This window comes from Oryctolagus cuniculus, chromosome 4, assembly GCF_051225735.1.
Source record: "Oryctolagus cuniculus isolate XC-2025 breed Fujian yellow rabbit chromosome 4, ASM5122573v1, whole genome shotgun sequence".
NCBI lineage: Eukaryota > Metazoa > Chordata > Mammalia > Lagomorpha > Leporidae > Oryctolagus > Oryctolagus cuniculus.
Genome location: NC_142870.1, coordinates 89,515,958 through 89,540,499, shown reverse-complemented (window position 1 = coordinate 89,540,499; position 24,542 = coordinate 89,515,958). Strand labels below are relative to the sequence as shown.

The window sequence follows — 24,542 nt, the reverse complement described above, 5'->3', positions numbered from 1 at the left end:
AACTGAGATCACAAGCGGCAGAAAGATCTCACCTCCACCACTGCCCATCACAGAGGCAGGATCTCCCAGGGCTCCCCTGGGCTAGACCCACGCCAGCCCCTGCGACAGTCTTCCCGGAGTCCTCCTTAGGATACACAGCAAGAAGCACACACTCTGGTTTTTCAGCCCTCCTTGCTGACCACATCTGCTTCCTCCAAAGCAGTGCCCCTACCTCCCTCGGACCCCAAGTGCCTGCCAGCGGAACCAGCCACGGGCCAGTGTTGCTCCCAGGTTGTCCCAAAGGCTCCAGTGGAATCACACAAATCATCACCCAAAGACAAAGCAAACACTGAGGAGCAGAAAAATGAACACCAAGTTTTAAAATAAGCCTCCCTTTTATTACACAAATCAGACACAAGCACGAACCTGTGTGCTGGAGAGCAGCAATGAGCAAGGGTTGCCAAACTATATGCAAATGAAGATAGGCACCAGAAATCCATTTTTATTATTTAAATCCAAAACATCCCTGTTCATCACTGGACACCACTCACAGGCAACCTGGCAGCAGTGCCATGATCTTGGCAATTCAAGGGTTTTCTTGCAAAGCCACTGGGGTGAAAGAACATGCTACTTCAACCCCTACATGACCAACCGGTTTAAAGAAACAACTCACAGAGCAGGTCCTTCCCAGATCACTGTTGGGGGTGCACCAATCTTCCGGTGAAAGGGGATTCGAATCCCCAACAGTCCACCGAGGCCCGGGAGGAACTGGGGGCCCCTCGGTCCCGTACAGTCCTCACCAGAGAGGTTCCTTTCTAGAGCCTGGGTGAACCGATGTGTTTCTAACACCTGCTAGGGTATGGACTCCACCAGGGGCTCCTCACACCCAAAGCTGAGCCGACTCTGGGAAGATGAGGCTCACGGACAGGAGGCACTGAAACGCACAGAAACAGAAAGGCCTCCAGACGGAATCACATGCTGACCTCAGACTGGGAACAAGCAGAAGTGTTGCAGTGTCTCCAAGAATGACCTTCCTTTCTCTAGTTGAGCTTTTTTAGATCTGCAGCAAATGAAGAAAGTGTGTGTGTGTGTGTGTGTGTGTGTGTGTGTGTGTGTGTGTTCTGGGAATGGGGTGACTGGGCTTGGAGAGATGAATTGATGAAAAACCAGGACAGACTGAGCGAGGCAAAGCAACCATCCCTAAGAACAGAAGGGAGATTTAGTGACTCATATTAACCTATTAATTTATACCATGGCTCTGTACAAAAATAAAAAGGTTCTTATAAGATTAACAATTTAAATAAATATTTGATAGAACATTCTTTCTGATTTTTATAGCTCATCTTTGGGGTTGATATTCAGTTCATGATTCCCTTGCTGTTCTTGATCCAGGATTGCAATCACTTCATCAGCCTGTATTCGCTCCTGCAAAAAAGACAATTTACACATTTCTGTTAGCAGCATAATAATCAGTCCCAGCAGCAGCTGCTTCCTGAACACTTCCAGGCGTCCATCTGCACATGCGATCGTGCTAAATCCAGTTAAAGATTCAGCCACTCGTCATGTCCTGAGCAATTTATTTCCAAGGTTTCTTTTCCATAAAGAAGGCTTTTATGTCCAACTGCTTACCACCTACGATGTGTACATCTGCAACTCTGACCAGTGTTATAATTCACTATTGTTTCTCTATACACTCTGCTCTTCTGTGCATATTCTTTTTTCTCAGCAAAGCCCACCATTGCCCACCTGTTTCTCTTAAAAAGCTTGACCATGTCTTTTTGCTTGGAAAAGTCAAGTACTACTCTCCCTTCTGTCTCCTATTGCTTCCCTTTTCCTTCAATACACAATAGTGTTGCCTGAGTTTAGGCCAGCAGTGTTGGCACTATTGACACTGTAGTTTTTAAAAGATTCATTTTCTTAAAGGAAGAGAGAGAGAGAGACTCATCTATCACTGGTTTACTCCCCCCAAGTGGCAGCAGTGGCCAGGGATGGACCAGGCCAAAGCTAGGAGTCTGGATCTTCACCTGGGTCTCCCCGTGAGTGGCAGGGGCCCAAGTACTTGAGCATCTTCTGTTGCCCTCTCCTATCACAATATTAGCAGGGAGCTGGGTTGGAAGCATAGTAGGGTCTCGAACTGGTGTTCTGATATGGGATGAGAGGCTTAAGCCACTGTGTAGCAAATCTGGCTACACTATTGACACTTTAGATAAGAGAATTCTTTGTTGTAGGGGACTGTCCTGTGCATTCTGGGCTATTTAGCAACACCTCTGGCCTCTGTCTGCTACAGGATGGCCAGGAAAACCTCCCCCTAAGTCGTGACAACAAAAAAAAAATGTCTCTAGATACTGTCAAATGTCCCCTAGAGGAAAACACCAATCCTTGAGAACTACTGCTTTGGGATTCATATCCTAGTGCAAATGCTGTTTCAGCAGCCTCCGAATTGATCATCCTGCCCATTGCTCACCCTACACGCTTCAAATGGATCCTGCTCACCTCTATCTGCCCAGGTCACTCTCCACTCTCTGCACCCAGCACTTTAATGAGTTCCTACTGCTTGAAGTCCCAGGTCCAATTTTCTTGGTGTGCAAATAAGGAGTGGCCCTAGTCACACCTCTCTTTCTTCCTCAACCTTACTTTGTTGTCTTCCATCTCCTCCACCTACTCAACTTCCTAACTCAGTTCAAAGTCTCTGTAGCAGCCCTCTCTTTGGTCCAAGTAGGGATGAAGTATGCTTCTGTGTGCCCCTATCATGGTCTCTGTCTTCTCTTACCTTTCACACCAGCCAATAGCAAGTCTGGTTATTCTACCCCTAAACTGCATCTCAAATCTTCCACAGCCTCTCACCTTATCTCGTGTTACCCTAGTCCAGAAGTGGGGAACATCTGGCCCATGGGCCATGTGAGACCCATGAAATAATTTGTTCTGGCCATCCCAAGGCAACTGCAGGTGGATTCACAACTCAATAAATCTACAGCAGGCTACTGTGTAAGCTAATAATTTGCATGGCCTACATGTGATGTTATAAATATCCCCCTAGCCCTGCTATTCTAAGCCCATGTAATAAGTAAAACACTCTTTTGTATCCTGTAACTCCCAGAACTTGGGCAAGTGACCAGGAAGACTACAAAGATTTTCCCATAGCTAGAATAAAATCCATGTTTCTTTTTAAGAAAATTTACTTATGCATTTTTGTTTGAAAGGCAGAGATAGAGACAAAGAGACAGAGATCTCACATTTGCTGTTTCACTCCCCAAATGCCTTCATCAGCTGGGACAGATTGAAGGCAGAATTCAGGAACTCAAGCAAGGGGCTTCCGTTCACTCTCTCTCCTGCATGTTGTGTCCCAGCCCACCTGGCCTGTGTGCCTTCTGACCCTACACGCTCCCTCTTGTCTCCGGAGCATTGCAATATGTCCTCTGCCGGGAGCACCCTTCTCCAGGTGTTTCTCTTGGTCAGCTTCTCTTTGTCCCTGGGTTGCAGCTCACATGGCACTTGTTCAGAGAGGCCCCAGAGTTCTCCACTCCTGCCTGTTACTCTAGTGTCAGTTATCTTGTTGAATCTTCCCCACAGCATCACACACGATATGATAAACCTCTCAAGTATTATACTTGTTTACTTGCTTAGTGCCCATCACCTTCTCCTAGGATGTGGGCCCTGCCACCGCTGGGAATCTTACCTGTTTTGTCACTGCCACATTTCTAGTGCCCAGAAAAGCAACTGACATTTGGCAAGGACTCCATGAGACTTGATGAATAAGCACATAAGTGAACGAAGGGTTTCTCTGCCTACAATGCCTCACCCTAAAGAAACCTTACTCATCTTTTAAAGTTTATTTTCCTGACCTCTTCTGCAGATCCCTAAACCATGCAATTGTTCCTAATGATTCCTACTGAACTTCGCTTTGTGCTTTAATTACTTGGGTCCCTGTATCATATCCATAACTTGACTTTACGCTCCTTGAAAATTAGGGTTATATCTTACTTAGTTTGTATCCCGTACAAGTAGTCCCTGGAACAGTGCCTAGCATAAAAAGTAATAAAAATAACTATTTTATGACTTGAAAAGACAGCCCCTTGCAAGAATCTCTGATTGACAACAATATTGGTCTAACTGCAAGTAAAAGGAAAAGGGAATTGTTATATCTATGAAAAATATCTGAGTACTACTTTGTGAATATGGGAAGTATAATCTCAATGCTTAACAAACTGACAAATATACAAAGCTTTCACATCTGATGGCCACTGTGAGAACATAGTGCAAACATGTCCCACATGAAGGGAAAGAAATTCAAGAGCTGGGATTGATATACATGAAGCTTTTAACATCCTTGCATCCTTAAGAGTTTATGTTGTGAAATATTCCCTGAGAATGAGTGTCTTCCACTCAATCCACAGGGGTGGGCAATTGGCACATCAGCTGACACTAATTGAGGGGGCTGGCACCATGGCTCACTAGGCTAATCCTCTGCCTACAGCGCCGGCATCCCATATGGGTGCCAGGTTCTAGTCCCGGTTGCTCCTCTTCCAGTCCAGCTCTCTGCTGTGGCCTGGGAGTACAGTGGAGGATGGCCCAAGTGCTTGGGCCCTGTACCTGTCTGGGAGACCAGGAGGAAGCACCTGGCTCTGGCTTCGGATCGGCCCAGACTGCCGGCCACAGCGGCCATCTGGGGGGTGAACCAATGGAAGGAAGACCTTTCTCTCTGTCTCTCTCTCTCTCTCACAGTCTAACTCTGCCTGTAAAAAAAAAAAAAAAAGACACTAATTGAGGCACACCAGTATTGTATATCAGAAGGCCTGGGTTTGAGACCCAGCTCTGGTCCTGATTCAAACTTCCCTGGGTGACAGCAAGTGATGGCTCAAGTAGTCAAGTCACTGCCACCCACATGGGATACTCAGATGTCACTTTTCTATTTGGCCCTGACCCAACTATTCTGTGCATTTGGGGAGTGGAACAGTGGATGGAAGATCTCCCTTTGTCTCTGTCTTCCAAATAAACAAAATTAACAATTTGCAAAAATCATAATCTAAAATAAGAACAGGACTCTGCCAGCTCTAAAAACTTGCTTACGGGCAGAATTTCTTTACTTGGGGGTTCTATTTGAGAAAACACATGTAAACAAAGAACTCCCACACTTTGCTGCGTGTTAGAATCACCTGGGGAGCTTCTAAAACTCCCAATACCCAGATAAAACTCAGGCTTATTCATAATTCTGAGAGTAGAGTCCAGATGTTAGTCATTTGTAAAGATCACCAGGTGATTCCAATGTGTAGTAAAGCATGGGTAAAATCCCACAGGCTAAATTTTCTTTTAGACGCTGCAGAAGCACTTGCTATTTTCTGCTTTGGCCACTAGATGTCGCTACTGCATGAGGACTGGAGAAGTTCCCCAGTACTTTTCCATCAGTGGAGCGAATTTTGCAGACTAGGAAAGAGAAACTCACTTGGATAAGACAATTCCTTGAGTCGAGATGCTGAATGATAAAATAGATTAAATGTTTCTTGAATTGAATTCTAAAATAGTGAGCGGATTTCTCAACAATTTGTTATGTTTACGATCTACACATTTACCTAGATTCTTGCTATTGAAGCAGTGTTTTGTGGAAATGCTTACCTTTTGGAGGTTGACAAACACACAGAAAAAAAGGAATTACGGGAGGAAGAAATTGTTTAAAGCCCGCTGAAGCTTTCAGGAGTCAGTTCTCTGTGTTATCTGTATCAGGACATTCTTTCTATGTTTGGCCATCATTTTATTTACTTGAAAGAGACAGAGAAAGAGAGACATCTCCATCCACTGTTTCCCCAAATCACCCCAACCACCAGGTCTGGGCCAGCCGGAAGCCAGGAACTCTAAGCCAGGTCTCCCACGTGGGTGACAGGGATCAAGTATTTGATCTTTCACTTGCTGCCTCCCAGGGGCATTACCAGGAAGCTGGATGGGAAGCAGAGGTGGAACTCGCTCCCAGCACTCTGATATGGGAAGCGGGCACCCCAAGTGATGGCTTAACCCATGCACACACTGTCCCTTGAGTGGGATTTTTTCATCAACAGTCAGTGCTAGAGAAGACTCAAGTCTTCCAGTTTAGTCTCTGTGGTGTCTCCCAGGGTCAGCATTCCATGACAACTTGGGCTTCTATTAAAGGTGTCCAGTTAGTACTCCCAAAACACAGAATTCTACCAAGCAGTGGTGGTGACTACTAGACAATTATTGCTTGTATAGGGGCCACATTTTAATCCAAGGGGCTCTCTGCTCATTGTTCTTGAGCCTTGTGTCAGTAGCTTCGCAGAGACTCTGTGTTACCTTCCATCCCAGGATATCCAAGAGAATGAAATCCTTGTCTAATTGTTGCCAGCTCCTTCAAATATAATAGTATTTTAATATTTAATTGAATACAAGTCACAGATAATAGCTTTCCGTTGCCCTCACCTTGTCCCCCACGTGTTTCATAAATTATCCAGTGCTTTTAAAAAATGATTTGTTGAGGAAATAATTCATTGTTGCTAGTGAGCGGCAGGAAGCACTTCCTCTCTCCTGGGGCTCCAGTTTGCTGATAAGCTCCAGAGAAATCCGTGACAGCCAACTATTACCGGCACGTCTATTTCTGCAAACATCCTCCCTTACCAGAACTCCTCAAGGCCCCTTGTCTTTCTCGGGTCCACACTGCAAGCATTTGGTGTGTAATTGCTAGGTCGTGAGTGTGACCAGGAAGATGCTCTTGCTTAGTACACAGTACCAGCGTTGGGAAGCAGAAAGAATTCTGTAGACGTTTTGTTGATCCCTGAGGTCTACGGACTTTTTTTTTTTTTTTTTTTTTTTTTTTACTAAAGCAGTCCATGAATCAGGTCCCATGGCTTTCCAGGTGTGTCAGGCACTTACCAGTTCTCTATAAAGTGGGTCCAAGGTAAACCACAGAGCCACAGCACACCTCTGGCCCCTGGTGACAGCCTTCACCCCATGTGGGTTCTCTCCTCCAGACGAGAAGCTGATCATACGTCCGCACTTGGGTTTGATAGAGGCCTGAGAAAGAAAGTGAAAATTAGACCTTCAGTTCTTACAACATGGGCGTTTATACAGCTGTGCCCTTCTCTGGCCTTCTATGGGATTATTTGGGTTAAACTCTTAAAGGTTAATGGAATCCTGGCATTAAAGCAGATACGGAGTGTATCATTTTTTTTTTTTCATCTGCAAAACAAAGATAAGGTCAAAATAGTATCTTCCTCAGAAAATATATTTTTAAAGATTCATTTATTAATTTGAAATTCAGGGAGAGAGAGAGAGAGAGAAAGAGAAAGAGGAGAGAGAGAGAGAGGTCTTCCCTCTGCTGGTACATTCTCCAGATGGCCACAACAGCTGGTGCTGGGCCAGGCTGAAGCCATGAGCCAGAAGCTTCATCCAGGTCTTCCGTATGGGTGGGAGGGGCCCAAACACTTGGACCACTTTCCTCTGGTTTCCTGAGGCCTTAACAGGGAGTTGGGTTGGAAGTGGAGCAGCCAGTACATGAACTGGTGCCCATATGGGATGCCAGCATTGTAAGTGGTGGCTTTACCTGGTATGTCATACCACCAGCCTAAGTAAATAATTTTTTTCAAGTAAAATGTATCTTACACATAGTAATTTCTTGATACCTGAGATGTTGGTAGCCCACAAATTCCAAGAAGGCAAAGGTTTCTGCTTCAATTTACTTCTTTAGCTTTAGCACAGCAAAGCAGTCATATGTAATGTAGGTGTACATTTAATAGTTGTGAAATTAAAAAGAAATCACGAGAACAACTAAAGTGTCAAAAGTTTCCATTATTGAGCTAGGAGGTCAGGTGGGTATCCTCCAGTTCCTTAATTCTACATGTATGGGTCACAATTCAAAAAATTTTCGAAGTCAAGTCTAATCCCATGTGATACTTAATTGTTTCTACCATATTCCTGCCCAGTGGTGATGTCAGCATTGCTTGGACAGCTCCAGTGATGAGAGCACACTATCCCTTAGGGTGATGTATCCCATGGCCACTGCATGTTTTTGAGATGATTAACACAGCACTTCCAAGTTATGTGCATTGCTCCGGTAGAGCTGTCCACTAATGTTTAGGTAGAAGAATGCTATGAGGGAAAAAAATGATAGAGCTGGGGTCACTGAACCAGAGTATAAGGTCAGACAAGCACGATGTTCAAGTTAGGTGAGCTTACGCAACTGAATGGTAGGAGCCTTGCTCCTCTGTCGGAGAAGTGTCTGGTAGAAGAGTAAGTTTTCTTCCTTTGGAAATAACACAAGACTCACTCATGCCATAGTACTTCTTAGTAAAGGAAGAATCAAGAGTGTATGAACCATCCTAATGCTGCTCTAACAATCCATTACTGAATTGTCTTGGGTGGACATGTGAGCATCAGGTGAACCTTTGGCTTCTTTCTGTATCACAGGAGATGACAGTGTTGCTTCACTGATGGCCTCAGGAGAAATATTTGACAATTTTTCTGAAGACCCTGAATTCTATGTAACATAAATACCCCAAGTTTGAGAGACCACATATGGAGGGTCAGGAGCTGGTGGGGAATTCAAATAATCAGAGACCCAGGTGAGTGCCAGTGTGCATGTGTGTGTGTGCGCGCGTGCATGTGTGTACGTGTGTATAAATGTGTGTAAGTGTGTGTGTGTGCGTGTTCATGGCCTGTAGAGAAAAGCAATCACTCTCTGGTAAGTGTTCTGTTCACAGTAATTGCAGAGAAATATTTTTTGTTAGAAAGCATGGGTTTTTCATTAGCATCTCTATCAAGGTGACCTTTCTGATGGAAATCTAGAGTTTACCCCTGCTGGGGCCTTTGGTAACAATCTGATTCTGCTTTCCAGGAGAGAGAATTTCTTGTATATTTCCACATAGAGAGAGCAAAATTAATCACATTTTAAGCCTCCTATGAAGTAGGATGAAAACCAACAACCTTTCCCAGTAAATGGCCTTGGGAGTCGCAGTTTCATGTCCTCTGGGCGGCTGGCTCCGGGCTGCTGCTGGGACTCACCTCAGCACAGGCGGCCACTGCTTCTCCGTGCCTGCTTACCAGGGCTTCTGGGCAACATCCCACCCCCTAAAAATCCTGTGTGAGCAAATGGAGTGCTTTCTTTCTGATGCGATTGGAAGTATATTTACATGTGAAGACATTTGGCAAGTTTAGGAAAAGCAGCTATCAAGGGTCTGGCACAGTTGGTACTGAGTGCAGGCATGTGGGTTCCCAAGTCTGTCTAGGACCAGCCTCATCATATAGGCTGTTCCACCGCTGGGATGTGGAAGAATAAACAAGCCCAAGGAGCATGGCTCTATCCGTGTTGTTTCGTGGGGAAATATACCTTGTAGCTGAGATGGATCATGGTGAACACATGTTTTTAACACAGCCTCATTCATAACGAATTGGTTTTTATGAAATAAATGGAGTTCTTTGAATTTTATCTTCTTAAACTTGCACACAGAAAGCAAAAGCCTATAATTCTCACGTCTCACAAATAAATGCTATTAATGGAAAAGAACCCATGTCTCTCCCAAGGATGCTATATTCCAAGTAGGATTTCTAAATATCTATTTCACTTTTCCTCTAACCAATGGTTAGGAGTCAAGGAAACATTTATGATGTAGTTGTCTTCAACAAATGTAAATATTTAGCCCACCATTCAGTTGATTATACAATTTCCAGATTTTTTCCAAAGGAAGAATTTGGAAGACTTCACTTCCTGGTATCATCACCGGTTAGGTTATTTCCTACTTCATTCATCCATCTGAAGTCATAAAAGGAAAGCAGAAAGGAAAGCTATTGTTTTTCTTTCTCTTAGGACTGGTATGTATTCCCTCCTTGTTGGGATTGGTAGAAAAAGGGAAGGACATGAGAGCTGGCTTAGGGAAGAATTGTGTCTACCCAGAAAATGTCCTGAAACTCGGCCATACGCAAGAATAGTAAGTATCACTGATTTGGGAAAATATTCTCAAATTGAGACTTTTGGGTTTAAAAAGTATGTAAAATCAATTTGTCATTTTCTTGGGGGCATGGAAGAGTTTGTTTCAGGAAAGAATCACAGATTAATTTCACTATTAAAATTGTACAGTTTTGGAAGGAGAACATTATCTGTTTTTGCATCTTTAGAAAACAGCATTCAAGTTAAATTGAACAACTAGAGAAATAGTCATACACATTATTACAGGCATTGCTTGCTCTCAAACATCGAGCATTTCCAAATACAGCCACTAGATGGAGTAGAAGCAAAGAAATATTTTACACCTGTTTCCATTTTAGCAGTCATCAGAAATCAAGCTCTTCCAAGTAAGGACTTTGTGTAGGGGTTTTAATTCCAATCCAGACTACTTATCTTGATAAAGCTTTGCAGATTATAAAGCATGAAACTGCTTTGACATTAATATTTAAGTTTTTCACAATAAAGTGTGAAGCATCATGATTTTTTAAACATGCACTATTGTATTTGATTCTATGAAATACTTTTTCCTGAGGATAACAATATTTCTGAGAATATTAAGGAGAATCACTGTAGGAATCACCTTAAAAATAGTAATATTTAGTTTTTTATATTACCTGCATATGCCAAGTACTGTGTCACGAATATTATATGAATGTTTCTTTATTGAGAGAAGTGTACAAAATTCTGAAAAAAATTCATAGAAATTGGTAATATAATGCAAAACTTTGAAGTTGATCACGTCATACATGCCCAAGTTATTTAGATTTGTGTGGTTGAGAAATAACACATAATCTGTAATTTGATTATTTACAAAATTGGACCTGTTTTTCTACCAATACAGATGGTTTTTGGTTTAAAAAAGAAAAGATGCTAAACATGATTTCTGAAGGCTAAGGAGGCTGGATTTTCAAAGGCATTGGTTTGCTTAGAAATATGGTGGTTGAATTTAACTTTTGACTCAGAAGTTTGTGTGTGAATCACTTTGCAGATGCACAATTGTTACAGTCACAATCACAGATATCTATTCATCTCTGTATACACATATGCATACTTGCATGCATATGTGCACATACATACACATATAATAATAATTTCGGTAACTAGGTTTGTGGAGGACAATGCTAAATCTAAGCACGTAGAACACCAGGTTACTCGACTGCAGACTCACTTGACTTTCCTTGGATTTTGCAGACATAGGGACCAAGGTTATATTTCTATCATGTTACTTGCAAGGAATCAGAAGATCTTGGTTCAAGTTCCAAGTCTAACACTAACTAGCTATGAGATCATATCGCTATACTTTGATTTAACAACCTATAAAGCGGCCTAGGAGACATTAATGCACTTTCCATTTTTAATATTTTATGATCTATAAATTATTAGGACTCTCTCCATCTCTTGAATTCTGGAGCTCAGAGGCATGTGAAATCCAATTGTCTATGGGTCCTTGGAAAAATGTTAAGACTGAGATAAAAATGCAAAATACATTTGCAGGAAGACGTTTACTTACAGTCACAGTTTTAGCATCCATCTCAGTAAATATGAACTCTCCTCCTTCAAAGTCATCATTCATATATAGGAGGGCACTATAAACAGAAAGGGGAAACCATTTATACTCTTATACTTTTATAGCAGCATCATTATAGAGTAGTGAAGACTGGTGGTGCTCTGAACATCCTGATATGTAATCGTACCTTTGAATTAGATATTGAAATAATTGACCTTGCAAACCCCAAAATCAGATATAGTTTATAGTCCTGAAGTATTTATTTATACTATGTGCATTAAAGTTTTAATCATATTTCAAAGCGCACCTTTCAGTAATCTAATTTAATCAGATTTCGTTTAATTTAATCTAGCTCTCTGAAGCTGCCCACTTTATTTATAACTCTCCTCTTCCTTTTAATAATGGTCAGTGTAAAGGGTATATTTTTCTCTTTAACTATTTGGAGAGTTCCTTGTGGTCAAGCCTAGACTTGTAGATAAATGGTGCTTAAGACATGTTTCTTAGTGGAGCACAATGTAGTGATAATTGACATACTATTATATACATGGTGAATACTGCACTCGACTCTTTACACACTAAAATATATTTCAATAACATAGGACATAATTTTCTTTTGAGTTTTATTGTCTGATTGATAAAATGAAGACATAGTTTCTCCTGGGTGTGAATAACATGAGTAGGTAAGTGGTATGATAAGATCCTGATGCATGTTGGGACACCACGCCCATGTGTTCTCTGACTAACAGAAATAGAACACAAACGGTATGTTTCAGTTAAGTCAAAGCAGTTAAAGTAAAATAGAAACTTAACGTTTTGCATTAAAACAAAATGGAAACTTTTTGGAAAAAGATGCAAAATCTGCATGATTTTCAGTTGTAGCAGCTGCTTCTGGAGATTCCTCGGCTTCATAGAGATGGACACAATGACAGGCATAATGGAGCAGCTTTCTAATCCCCTTGCTATTTAGCTGTTGGGTAAAAGCTTGGTCCTGGAGGAGGTGCTGGCTGTACCTATAGTCTCGGAATGTGTAAGCAGGGGGCTCTTTCCAGCATTCATTGGCCTCAGGATCCAACAGGCAATTGTCAGCATGGATGGGATGACTGAGATCATTTCTTCTATCCTGTTGACCTTCCAAGAAAGAGCAACAGAGAAACATGAGAAATGATGTACAAAAACTTCCAACAGAAAAACTGACAATGTAATTGTCTTCTCCTATCCCTGGCATCCTTCTGTAATTGTTGAAAGAAGGAAGGCAGAGAAGAACAGGTGGAAGAACAATAGACCAGCAGTCCAGGGCTTCTGGTATGAATTTGATGTGAAATCATGGGCAAATCACACTGGTGCCTTCAGCTGTGAAAGTTTTCTGAAATAAATATGATTACACACATTCTGTGCATTTCACGGGTTGCACTTCATGTGGGATAGCAAAAGAATGAGGAAGAGGTGAAAATGTAAAAACAAGATTTCAATGCAGCTGACATTTCACAAGTCTAGATGTATGAAGATGACATTACCATTATTCTGCTACCCAGGTGGACAGAAGAGACCATGTAGGGAAGAAATAAGAAGCAACAGAGTGGAAGAACACATCCTTCAGCCCTGTCTTTATCTTCTGTTCTTTCCCTCAGTCAATGTTTCTGGGCATAATGGGACTGTAATTCCCAGGTGTGGTTCCCTGTAAAGGGAAACCTAGAACTGAAAAGAACTTTTCCTCATGGTTTCAGAGAAATGGATTTGAAAAGGAAGTTATGCAGGCACAGCCTTCAGGGATGAAAATGGAGAAAAAGAAGGAAGGGAAAACTAAGAGTTTGTAAGTTTGCAAGTTTCTTCTGTTTTAGAAAACTAGAACTCCTTTAAAATATTAGTCCAAAATGTAATAGAGCTCAATTTGTGTTGTTTTCTTTCCCTTTGCATTGTGGGTGAAAGGGACCAAATTCAGACTCTGGGGGCTCACCAGACAGGGCTGTACGGCAGACCATGTGTGTATAGGAAAAATACAGGGTTGAATTCAGCATGAAATAGGATTCTACGATTTTTCGAGCTTTCTCACTGATGTCGTAAAACAGCCGGGCACTCTTCAGTGGGACTCGGCCTTCATAACCAAACTGAAATGCAAGGGGGGAACAGGGAGATAACTTAGGAACCAGAAAGTGGCATGGAGGACAAAAAATTAAACATTAGATTTCAGTAGGCCTATATAGGCTGGTCATCTTTATGTTGACTAACGGGAATATTACCACATGGTTGCTTGTGGCATTTGGCTAGGGCAGGAGCCATTGAAATAAGCTCTTCCGAATAACAGAGGGAAAGTGGAAGGCTAATGGCTTCCTCCTGTCTTCTCTTCATTCCTCTCCAGCAACACTCCTTGTGTAGAGAAGCAGAACTTGCTTGGGTATATTTTCGCTATTAGGTCATGTGCCATCTGAAGAATAGCGATTGCATAATTCTGATCAGGCACAGGGTTAGCAAATGTAATGACTGATAAATTAGTGACTAAATGAAGCAATGATTTTTTAAAAAGGCTCCATTTCATACTGGCTCCCTCAATTGTCCTAATGGGTGTAGATTCTAAACTCTTCTCTTGTCTATATTTGCCATTCATAACAGTTCCTGCATTGACACTTAGGAATCCCAACCCAAAAGAAGCCAGGGCTTTACTTTGAGTGCTTTCAGCACTGTTGCACCTTCAAACTTCTCATTGGGTGTATGGGGTGAAGTTTTTCCTCTGTATCCATCACCAACAAGCATGATTCCCTGGGAGAAAAAACAAGATGTTATTTCATTGATTACAGCTGTGAATTGATTACATCTCTCTTTCCGCCTTGGCAGCCAAATCTAAGGACCAATGACAATGCTCTGAATGAACCCTATTCTATTCCAGGACCCTGTTATAATCATTCTTCCAACCCAAAGACTTAAAACAACTTTGTCTTCATGCTGCATTTTCATTATAAAACACTGTAGCCTTTCATGGAAATGATGACTATATTGGTAAATACTAGATTGAAATAAAAGGATTTCCCCAGTGACTTTATATGATGGGCAGACACAGTGTTATTGACTGCTATTTTAGGAATTCAGCCTCTCCATACTCCAGGTTCCACCTGGAAAAATTAAAGTCACCCCAAGGCAAAAGCTAGCAACGAGCCCCAAACATTGAAGATCCTTCTCCTAACAAAAGTGTTGTTTCAGGTCTGGGTCCCTGGCTCCAAATGAGACAGGACCACAGAACTCTCAGGCTCAGGACAAGCCAGCAGAGTGGGGCTCACTCCTGCTTGCTCTTCTTACACTGGCCACGCTGTGGAGCTCTCGGCACTGTTCTTCTGACAGGACGTTATCCAGGAGAACGCGTTGAGTCCCGTTCAGTTGCTCTGAGTTGTAGACGAATGTGATGTTCTCGTAGAGCAGAGGACCACCTGAGGAGACAGAGCACATTGCCTTCTGGTCAACTTTGTCTCCAAGGAGGGGTGCACAGAACCTTACAGTTTCCAATGTGCACTTGGGGAGAGTTAGTTTCCTCGTGAATATTTCAAAATGCAAAGATAAATTACCTGTTAGGAAGCTTGGCAGATGTAATATGAATTCAGGAGAAAGGCAGATGTCTTACCATCAGGTTTGCCTAAGTTGTCACAAAAATGTATTCTGTGTATATGATATTTGCAGAAGAATAAATATTTTTTATTTGATTTCAGTGATGATCTCGAAAAAAATGGGCATCTGATAGGATTCTCCTTTCAAAAGAGCCACCCTCTCCACAGTCCCTAATTCACACCCCTCACACAGCACTGCAGAGTGACAGGCTTGTGTCATCCAGGAAAGACAAGAACACCACAGCTTCCCTGGTATCTACAGCCATGCATTCATCAGGCAACTCAGAGCCCCAAAGCCAAGTCACCGGATTCCTTCACCAGTCTGCATCCCATTATATAACTGATGCTAAGTGTTCTTAATTTGGGGACATTCTTCTCTATTCACTGGATGAAATGTTTAAGCTGTTTTTTTTTCTTTTTTTCCTATATAGGAGAGTTTTCCTATAGACAATTGCCTTCCCTAGAGAGAGCCCATATTTTAGAAAGTGGAAAAAAAAAATAGCTCCGCCAAGGTGCTTTAGAAGGAGAAGCAGATGCTTTGATGCCATTTTAAGGTTATGAAATTATGAAATCCAGATCTGACAAAGTCCATTACTTTGGGTGAGCAGGACTCATGAGCAAAGCTTCTGATGATAATGAAAGCTTCAGATACAGCAAACAGCAAGCATCCTGAGACAGAAAGCTGAACAAAAGGGAACAGTGGTTTTCACTCTTTATAATTCTCCTAAGGGACCCAGGATGTGCTTGTCCATAATAAGAGCTCACCTCTGAGAGGTGGGCATGAGAAACGTGCATTGATGGCTGCTTTCTCACTATAAAGTGGACTTGTTGGGCTGGGGAAGAGTGTACTAGTCTCATTAGGACAAACAATTGACTATAGTCCATGAATAATGTAATATTAAAAGAAATAAATAATATTTCTGAATCTTGAATAATGTATGGCTATCTCTTATAGCAAATGTTTCCTAAGGAACTCTGGTGCTGACAAATTACTTTTACTCGAATACTGTATTCATATTTGCTGTCATAGATCTATGAATTCAGTATTTATTTTAATAGTTTTATACAACTATAATACCAAAACCAATTTACCATATTAAACAAAACCTAGGCCATACAATCAAGTTCAAAGTACAATATTAACAATAAGCTTAATGTTATTTTCCTGCAAATGAAGAGCCTTCATTTCACATGAATATTATACTCATTGGCCTCACTTGGGTTCTTTTGAGGCAATATCTCTTACAGAACTTTTGATGTGTAAAGACTTATTCTTCCCCTACCTTTTACTGTTGAAGCAATTATAACATCTTAGTGTATAATGATGAATTTTGGCCTTTATCAGGTATTAATATATTATTTATATGTTCATCCTACTTCATTCATTGCCTTTCTTCAACAACTGCAGTATTATCAATTGGTGACAATGTGACTATGATTGTACCATACTCACTGACACAGGAAATCTCAGGGCAACATTTGGTTACAATGTGGTCATTCAGATGAAACAGTAGTTGCTTGTCTTTGTTTTTAAGATTTGCATCAAAATTTATAAATAGAAGTTTTTAGATTCTAAGAATATACATTCAAATCCTTAGCATTAGTATTGTATCTTTTGGATGAGCAGAAAAATATTTATGTTTTTGTACAGTTCAATGTTTCTTGAATTTTGTCTGCTAACATGTTTTTGGGAAGTCCTTGGTTGAATGCAATTTAAAAGGACTTTGACTTCTTTGAACTTTTCTTTAAGAGGCAGAGAGAAACAGAGAAAGAGAGAGAGAGAGAGAGAGAGAGAGAGAGAAATCATCTGTTGGTTCACTCCCCAAATGCCCTAGATTACTGGGACTAGGGCAGGCCAAAGCTGTGAGCTGGGGACACAATCTATGTCTCCAATGGGTAGAAGGAACAAATGCTTGAGCTATTACCTGCTGTCTCCCAGAGTCTGCATGAGCAGGAAGTTAGGATGCGAGTGTCTTAACTATCATCTTAAGTGCTAGGCCAAATGCCTGTCCCCTTGAAACTTTTTGTATGTAAGCAGGCCATACAGTAATATCATATGCAGCAGTTCTCACCCCTAATTGAACATGCTGACACCTCCACACACACTATTTTTTTTTCCTTTCTTAAAATGGAAAGACTCTGTCTCCTAGCCTCCTGGTTCCATGCTCATGTATAATCTGCTTCCCACAAGTATGGATATGGCCTGGAACTTGCTTCTAACCAGTAGGAGGCAGCAAGGAAGATGAGATGTCACTTCTGTGATTGTGTTATCTAACACTATGATTTCTATGTTAATAGCAGGCTCAGTCTAAAGCCTTCTCAGCTTGCATGGCTTCCTCTGGCCAAGAACCAACTGGAAACCAAAGGATCATGGTCCAGTAACCCTGTAAGAACTGAATTCCCATATAACTTGGAGATTCTTTCTGGTCAAGTCTCAAAGGAGATCCCAATACCGGTCAACAACTTGAATGAAGCCTTGGGAGAGTTTCTAACCAATGTATTCACCTAAGCGGTCCCCAGACCCTGACCTACAGAAACTGTGAAACAACAAATGAATGTTGTTGTTAGTGCTACATTTATGCCCTTTTCATGGAAATTAAACAAATAAACAATAGTAACTCTTTCTTGTCCCATAGAACACAATTTAGGAAATTTTGCTTAAATCTACATAGCTAATTAAGATTCATAGTCAAAACTGAGGCAGCTCTTCCTTTAAATATTTGGAAGAGGGAACTGCACATTCTACTACAATTTAGAAATATAAAATGAAATATTCCTTCAACAAGAAAGACTAGATACTTGCAGATTCATTGAAAAACACTTCCTAATATATTAAAAAATAGAACCCTGGAAGAGAGATAAAAGATTTAGTAAACTAGGTTGATTTATGCTTTACCAAGTTTATACAGTTTTCTATGTTGAGGGTGTACTACTTCAAATATACTTAGGTTATTTACATAAAATGATTTCTAAAATTATTAAAATGAAAACATTTAGAAATGCACTTGTCACTCTTAAACTTTGTAGAAGTATTTGCAATTATTATTATCACTATTACTAAATCATTTAACCATGCCTGGAATACTGTGTTAAGTTCTGACTGAGAAATCTTAAGCATATCATGGAATATATTTAAAAGGGACTCCTGAGACATTAACCATTCCCTAACCATGCCATAAGCAATGTACAAAGATCAGGTGAAGGAACAGTATAATATAGAGTCCTAAATAGATCCAAACTAGTTCAGGGAGAATCTATGTTAGAAGTTTGCCTATCCTACATGGAGTTAATTAACCTAATTCTTAGTAAGTATTGAGATCCCCCCCCCCCCTTCTACATATATATGTTTAAGCAAAAAAAAAAAAAAAAAAAAAACCACACACACAATTACTCATACATAAACACACACACGAAAACAGTAAAAAATAAATACTGCCATTCAAAAGGGCGAGTCAATCAGCCTATTGATGACTAGTAGTACACCAGACAGAGGAAAACATTCAAATTAAAATAAAATGTAGGCCAACAAGTTGTGGTTCCTGGGTTTTGATTTAATGGCTTTGGCCAGCTCCTAACCACAGTTCAAGGAGATTTTTGTTAACAACTTAATTCTTCTCTCATTCACAAAATATGTGCCTGGCTCTGACTCTCCCATTGCACAAAACTGGAGTCATCCAGGAACGTCCCCTTCATACTCACTGCTGGTGGCTTAGGGCAAGCATTTTACCATAAACACCACAATTTCACACAAGGCACCACAGGGGTGTGTACACTAACAAGACCTTTTATGAGTACAGCCCTTTATAGTTTACAAACGACTTTTTATGTTCATTTTAAAAAATTACCATGCTTCTCTTGGATCATAGGGATCAGAAAGATTGAGTGTCTAGTCCTCAATCACTGTGAGGAACATCAGACTAAGATAATCCCAGAAACTAATCCTCTTGATCCCAACTTCAATACTATTTCTACTGTATCCCCAGTGACTCTCAGATTAGTATCCAGCAAAACCTTGGGAACAATGGTGGTGGAGAATAGAATGTACAAGTGCCAGACATGTTTTTAGTAAGTTGCCGTATATTTTCTGTGAAGTGCAGTCATTCTGAGATGTATGCGTGGGTTATTACCATCTTAATGTTACTAAAAAATCTAGCATGACTACTACTACACACTGTCATGGAACCAAAATAGATGAGAAGCTCTTCTTGGAAGATGAGACGAGCTGAAATGTTATTTATTTTGTGTTGCATCTGGGTTTTCTGGTTGCAAAAATTGCCTCTACCTATCACCGCTCTTAATTTAGATCCTATTTAGGTTATTTGAAAACTGGCTAGAATGTTTTTCAGTGTAGAATCATATGAAAATATATGTGGTCATTGTCCCTAGTTCTTGTCACAGAACTCCTTAAAACCCTTGGGATTTCCCAAGTGATAGGAGTGCTTTTGTTGTTCACAATGATTGCTTTTTGATCATACCTGAGTTAAAACTGATGAGGTGACCTGGGCTATAGACCCTAGATGGATTTAGGATGGGACTGGTCACCGGAAAGACCAAGTGGTTAGAAGGCTGGAACTTTGGGACTATGATGGGATGATGGCTGGAGATTAAGTTCCATACAAGCTCTTGATCAGCAAAATTGGAGGAGCTCCCTGGTTGTGAAGTGTGGAAATGCTTGGGGGGTGGTTAACCCAGAGATGGCATGGATGCTCTTGCCTGCCCTTGTACCTTGCCATATGTATATCTCCATTAGGTTGTTCCTCTGAATCCTTTATAAGGCTCTTAATGATTAAAGAGTACATTTGTTCTGAGCTCTGTGAAAAGCTCTAGCAAATTAATTGAAACTACACAGGGAATGGGTAGAATCCTGGTTTGTGGTATCTGGGTCAAAAGTTCAGTCCGTAGCATGGGTGACAATCTATTGCTTGTGACTGGTGTCTGAAGTGGGGGGCAGTCTGAGCAGTTTTGTGGGGTTGAGTCTTCAACATGAAAGATCTGAACCTAGCACAGATGGATAGCGTCAATATCGGATTGAGTTATAAGATGCTTGGTTGATGCTCACCAGAGAATTACTTAGTGTATGTGGGGAAAAGTCCCTTGCATCTGTCACAGAAGTGTTTTGTGTAGAATGTAAGAATACAGTAGCAAAAAAGTAATTTTTTCCCTTCAGACCAGTAGGTTTCCAGAGAAACTCTACAACCCAGTAGCCAATTCAAATAAGAAATTTCTGCAGAAATGGTAGATTATGGTAACCCACTCAACTGTGCTTTTCTCCATCATGTGTAGTTTTCTGTTCTACTCTTCCCATTAACCTTTATAGTCAGTTGCTGGACATCAGATTCCCTTGTAGCCAGAAAAAATGCCTTGAAATCTGGCAACTACCTTGGAGTTTCCCAAACATTTACAGCCAAGTGCTGGCTTACTAACATGCACTTCCTGGGTGATTTCTCAGCTTAAATATCAACATGAACTCTGGATGACCATTAAGCTCCCTGGAAAATATAAAGCAGCTTAGGTTTTGTGGCTACAGACTGAAGTCCATGTCAGATTAGATGAGCTATTAGATTAGATGAGTTATCTTGTTTACTACTCCAAACTGCCTTGGAAGCGAAGAAAGGAAAGAGCTAGGAAATATGAAGGCTGTAGAGCCAGAAAATTTTAAATCTACTTAGAGGAATGTGCTGACACACTCTCCTGGGAAAAGAAGTACTGTACTTCTTAAAAAAGATGTATTATTTATTTGAAAGAGTTACACAGAAAGAATGAGAGATCATCTGCTTGGTTCAGTTCCCAAATGGCCAACAATGGCAGGGTTGGGCCAGGTCAAAGCTAGGAACTTCATCGAGATCTACCATATGAGTACAGGGGCCCAGACACTTGGGAAATCTTCCACTGCTTTCCCAGGCACATAAGCAGAGAGCTGGATCAAAAGTGGAGCAGCTCATCTATTATTTTTCACTTTATGTTTCTGTGTGGGAGCAAACTGTTGAAATCCTTACTTAATGTATACTAAGCTGATCTTTGTATATTAAGATAATCGAAAATGAATCTTGATGTGAATGGGAGGGGAGAGGGAGTGGGAGGGGGGAGGGTTGTGGGTGGGAGGGACGGTATTGGGGGGGAAGCCATTGTAATCCATAGGTCGTACTTTGGAAATTTATATTCATTAAATAAAAGTTTAAAAAAAAAAAAGTGGAGCAGCTAGGACTAGAACTGGCAACCATATGGGATAGCTGTAGCGCAGGCGGCGACCTAACCTGATACACCAGAACACAAGCCCTAATACTGTAGTTCTTATTGCAGGGTTTTGAAAGTGTTTTTTCTGTACTACAATTATCTGACCAATAAAGCATATATTTTGAATATTTGGAAACTTCTATGTTGCCTGAAGCAGGTGAAGAAGAGAATATGAAAACCTGGTTTTATATGCCTGCTCAACTTATTATGAACTCTGATACTTTGGAGAAGTCACTATATTTTCTCACACAAGGAGATAATTATATTAAAATGAGTTGCATGTACATTTATTTGAAAAGTTATAAAACAGAAATAATAGTAAATTTCAAGAATTATTATTGTAGTTAGTGGTACTGTTATTAATAGTTTATTATTTTAAGATGGTTGGCTATTTTTAAAGACTATTTGACAAGTCCACCTACATCTCCATCAACTTTGATTTTACATAAGATGCTCCACTCTCTGTATCTCTGCTTTTACTTTGTTTTACCAACTGGAATTGCTCCTTCCATACTCCTGTGACTTCAATTTAAATTACACTTTCTCTTAAAGTCCTGTTCAATTATATGAGTTTTAAGTATCTCAGATGAACTAACTTAATATCTTACATAACTTGTCTCACTTCCAGGTGGATCAGTTTGTGTCATACTACACAGCACTCATTGGTTGTGAGACGGAAGTTAAGTTATGCGACTTTGCTAAGCTTCAGATTTTCATCTAATGGTAGTAGTGTCCACACAGTCCCTGTCCAATTCATAGGATTTCTTTGAGAAACAGATGAGGAATAGAATCTGAAAGCACTTCAGTCGGAAACCAAAGGTAATTGTATACAAATCTGAAAGATTTTTGTTTATAAGCCTTGCTTTCAGACTTTGATGAACTGTAGTAGCTTAGTCCTATTTTTTATTTTACAGAAAATGTTGATTCTGCCTTGTGGCCAAGAACTGACTATGACCCAACTTTTCCTTTCCGTCCCTCTAGAGTAAACATGCACAAGTACTTACCCTCTCTTAGGTCTCGTTCTATCTTGGGTGATGACTTCTTTCCCATTGATAATCCATGAACTTCTGCACCTTCCACATTTACTCCTGAAGGGACTCTGCCCAATCAAAAAGTTGCAGTGGAAATTTTCCATTGAATAAAGATGTTCAAATGCAAAGAATCCTTTTGTCAGGTTTTCTATGATTCTATATTTTATATTTTTGTATGTCCCTGCGTCTATGAAGTTTTTCTTTACTTTCTGACTTAGTATGCTCCATTTTGGTGCTGTAAATCATCTTAGCAACCTTAACAAATATCCATAACTTCACCCACTACACATCAGAATTTAGTCTCAACAGAGCAGTACAAAATTATTATGTGTATCTTTATAGCATTCAGATATTGTGCCTTCAACATGGAATATATCAGTGAAAAATGGTTGAATTGAAATTGTGTTTATAAATTGTTGTTGTTAAAATACAATGTTGTACCCAAATGGTAGAGTTAGAAACATACCAGGGGATTCCAATTCAATCCCATCAAGGTGGCATGTACCAATGCCATCTCACTAGTCCAAGTAATCAATTTCTGTTCACAACTGATCATAATGAAAGGACTAAGAGTCAAAGGGATCACATAAACAAGACTAGTGTCTGCTAATACTAACTGATAGAATAAAAAAAGGGAGAGAATCCAACATGGAAAGTGAGATACAGCAGACTCATAGAATGGCGGATGTCCTAAACAGCACTCCGACCTCAGAATCAGCCCTAAAGACATTCGGATCTGGCTGAAAAGCCCATGAGAGTATTTCAGGCATGGAAAGCCAAGACACTCTGGCAAAAAAAAAAAAAAAAAAAAAAAACCCACCTAAATGAAAGATCTCTGTGAGTGAGATCTCAGTGGAAAGAACAGGTTTTCAAAGAAGGAGGTACCTTTCTCTGAAGGGAGGAGAGAACTTCCACTTTGACTATGACCTTGTCTAAATAAGATAAGAGTCGGTGAACTCAAAAGGCTTCCATAGCCTTGGAAATTCATGACTGGAGCATAGGGAGATTACTGATGCCATAAACAGGAGTGTCAATTTGTAAAGTCAACAACAGGAGTCACTGTGTACTTACTCCTCATGTAGGATCTCTGTCCTTAATGTGCTGTAAATTGAGACTTAATGCTATAACGAGTACTCAAACAGTATATTTCACTTTGTGTTTCTATGTGGGTGCAAACTGTTGAAATCTTTACTTAATGTATACTAAACTGATCTTCTGTATATAAAGAGAAGTGAAAATGAATCTTGATATGAATGGAAGGGGAGAGAGAGCGGGAAAGGGGAGGGTTGCGGGTGGGAGAGAAGTCATTGAGGGTGGGGGGAGCCATTGTAATCCATAAGCTGTACTTTGGAAATTTATATTCATTAAATAAAAAAAAATACAATGTTGTAGTTCTTGACTGTTCTGAGAAAAAAGACACAGGTTTGTGCCATACTTTTCAATAGCAGGTTATCTTTTCAATACACACAGATTGCACAATTCCAAACATACAAATATGTTCTTGGATCTCTTGTAACAACTGTAGACCACCCAAGAGTGTGGTCCTTGAAAGACTTCAAAATTTGGACATGGTGAGACTTTGCACATGTAGCTTGCCTTGTCCCTGTTTCCTAATTTGAAAATGAACATGCTGGACCATGTTGTCTCAAATATGTAATTCAAACATTCTATGGGTTTGAATTATTCAAAATGTGGAAGCTGACTTTTAAGTCTTTTGAAAAGTGAGTTCTCCTCATTTCTGAGTTAGCAAAAACCAATATTTTAACTTGCAGTACAACTTTCTGAATGTCTTGAATTCAAATAAATATAGTAAGGGGATTCAGCATCAAAAAGAAAATTTCATGTTTTTAAATGTTGATACATGAAAAACAGCATCCCATTTTCTCTGATTTGGAAATCCTAGAATGTCAGCACTCAGAGATCAACTGGATCAACCCTTTCAGGTGAAGAACAAACATGAAACTCAAAGAGGAAGATAAACTACAAAAGGTCACACAAAACTGATGGGAAGAGCTGGGATCAGGATGAACAGCTAGTGATTTGCAGCTCAAAGAATTTTAACCTGTAGCTTTTTTTCAATCTCACAGAGTTAAGTTCCTTACAATAAGTTCTGTCTCTAAATATTTCTTCTCAGTAGCAACAAGAAATTTCTGTACTGAATGGAGGACTTACCGATTCTCATCCTGTCGCCCTCCATATCTGATCCAATAATTCTGTTTAAATTAAAGAAATTATAGTGTTATCACTAAAACACTTACAGA

The 24,542-nt window shown here is 40.3% G+C and overlaps 1 protein-coding gene across 1 annotated transcript in view; it reads right to left on the bottom strand.

Moving 5' to 3' along the window:
- Positions 1 to 355: 355 nt before the first annotated feature.
- Positions 356 to 24,542, bottom strand: part of P3H2 (prolyl 3-hydroxylase 2) — a 172,068-nt gene continuing 147,881 nt past the window's right edge. Inside the window, exons 7-15 of the mRNA XM_002716510.6 lie at positions 24,454 to 24,494; positions 22,255 to 22,349; positions 14,715 to 14,842; positions 14,085 to 14,180; positions 13,381 to 13,531; positions 12,437 to 12,554; positions 11,430 to 11,505; positions 6,853 to 6,993; positions 356 to 1,404 (exon numbers count right to left, since the gene is read on the bottom strand). Of these exons, the coding sequence (XP_002716556.3) occupies positions 1,312 to 1,404; positions 6,853 to 6,993; positions 11,430 to 11,505; positions 12,437 to 12,554; positions 13,381 to 13,531; positions 14,085 to 14,180; positions 14,715 to 14,842; positions 22,255 to 22,349; positions 24,454 to 24,494 (939 nt within the window). The 3' untranslated portion in view covers positions 356 to 1,311. The remainder of the gene's footprint in view (positions 1,405 to 6,852; positions 6,994 to 11,429; positions 11,506 to 12,436; positions 12,555 to 13,380; positions 13,532 to 14,084; positions 14,181 to 14,714; positions 14,843 to 22,254; positions 22,350 to 24,453; positions 24,495 to 24,542) is intronic.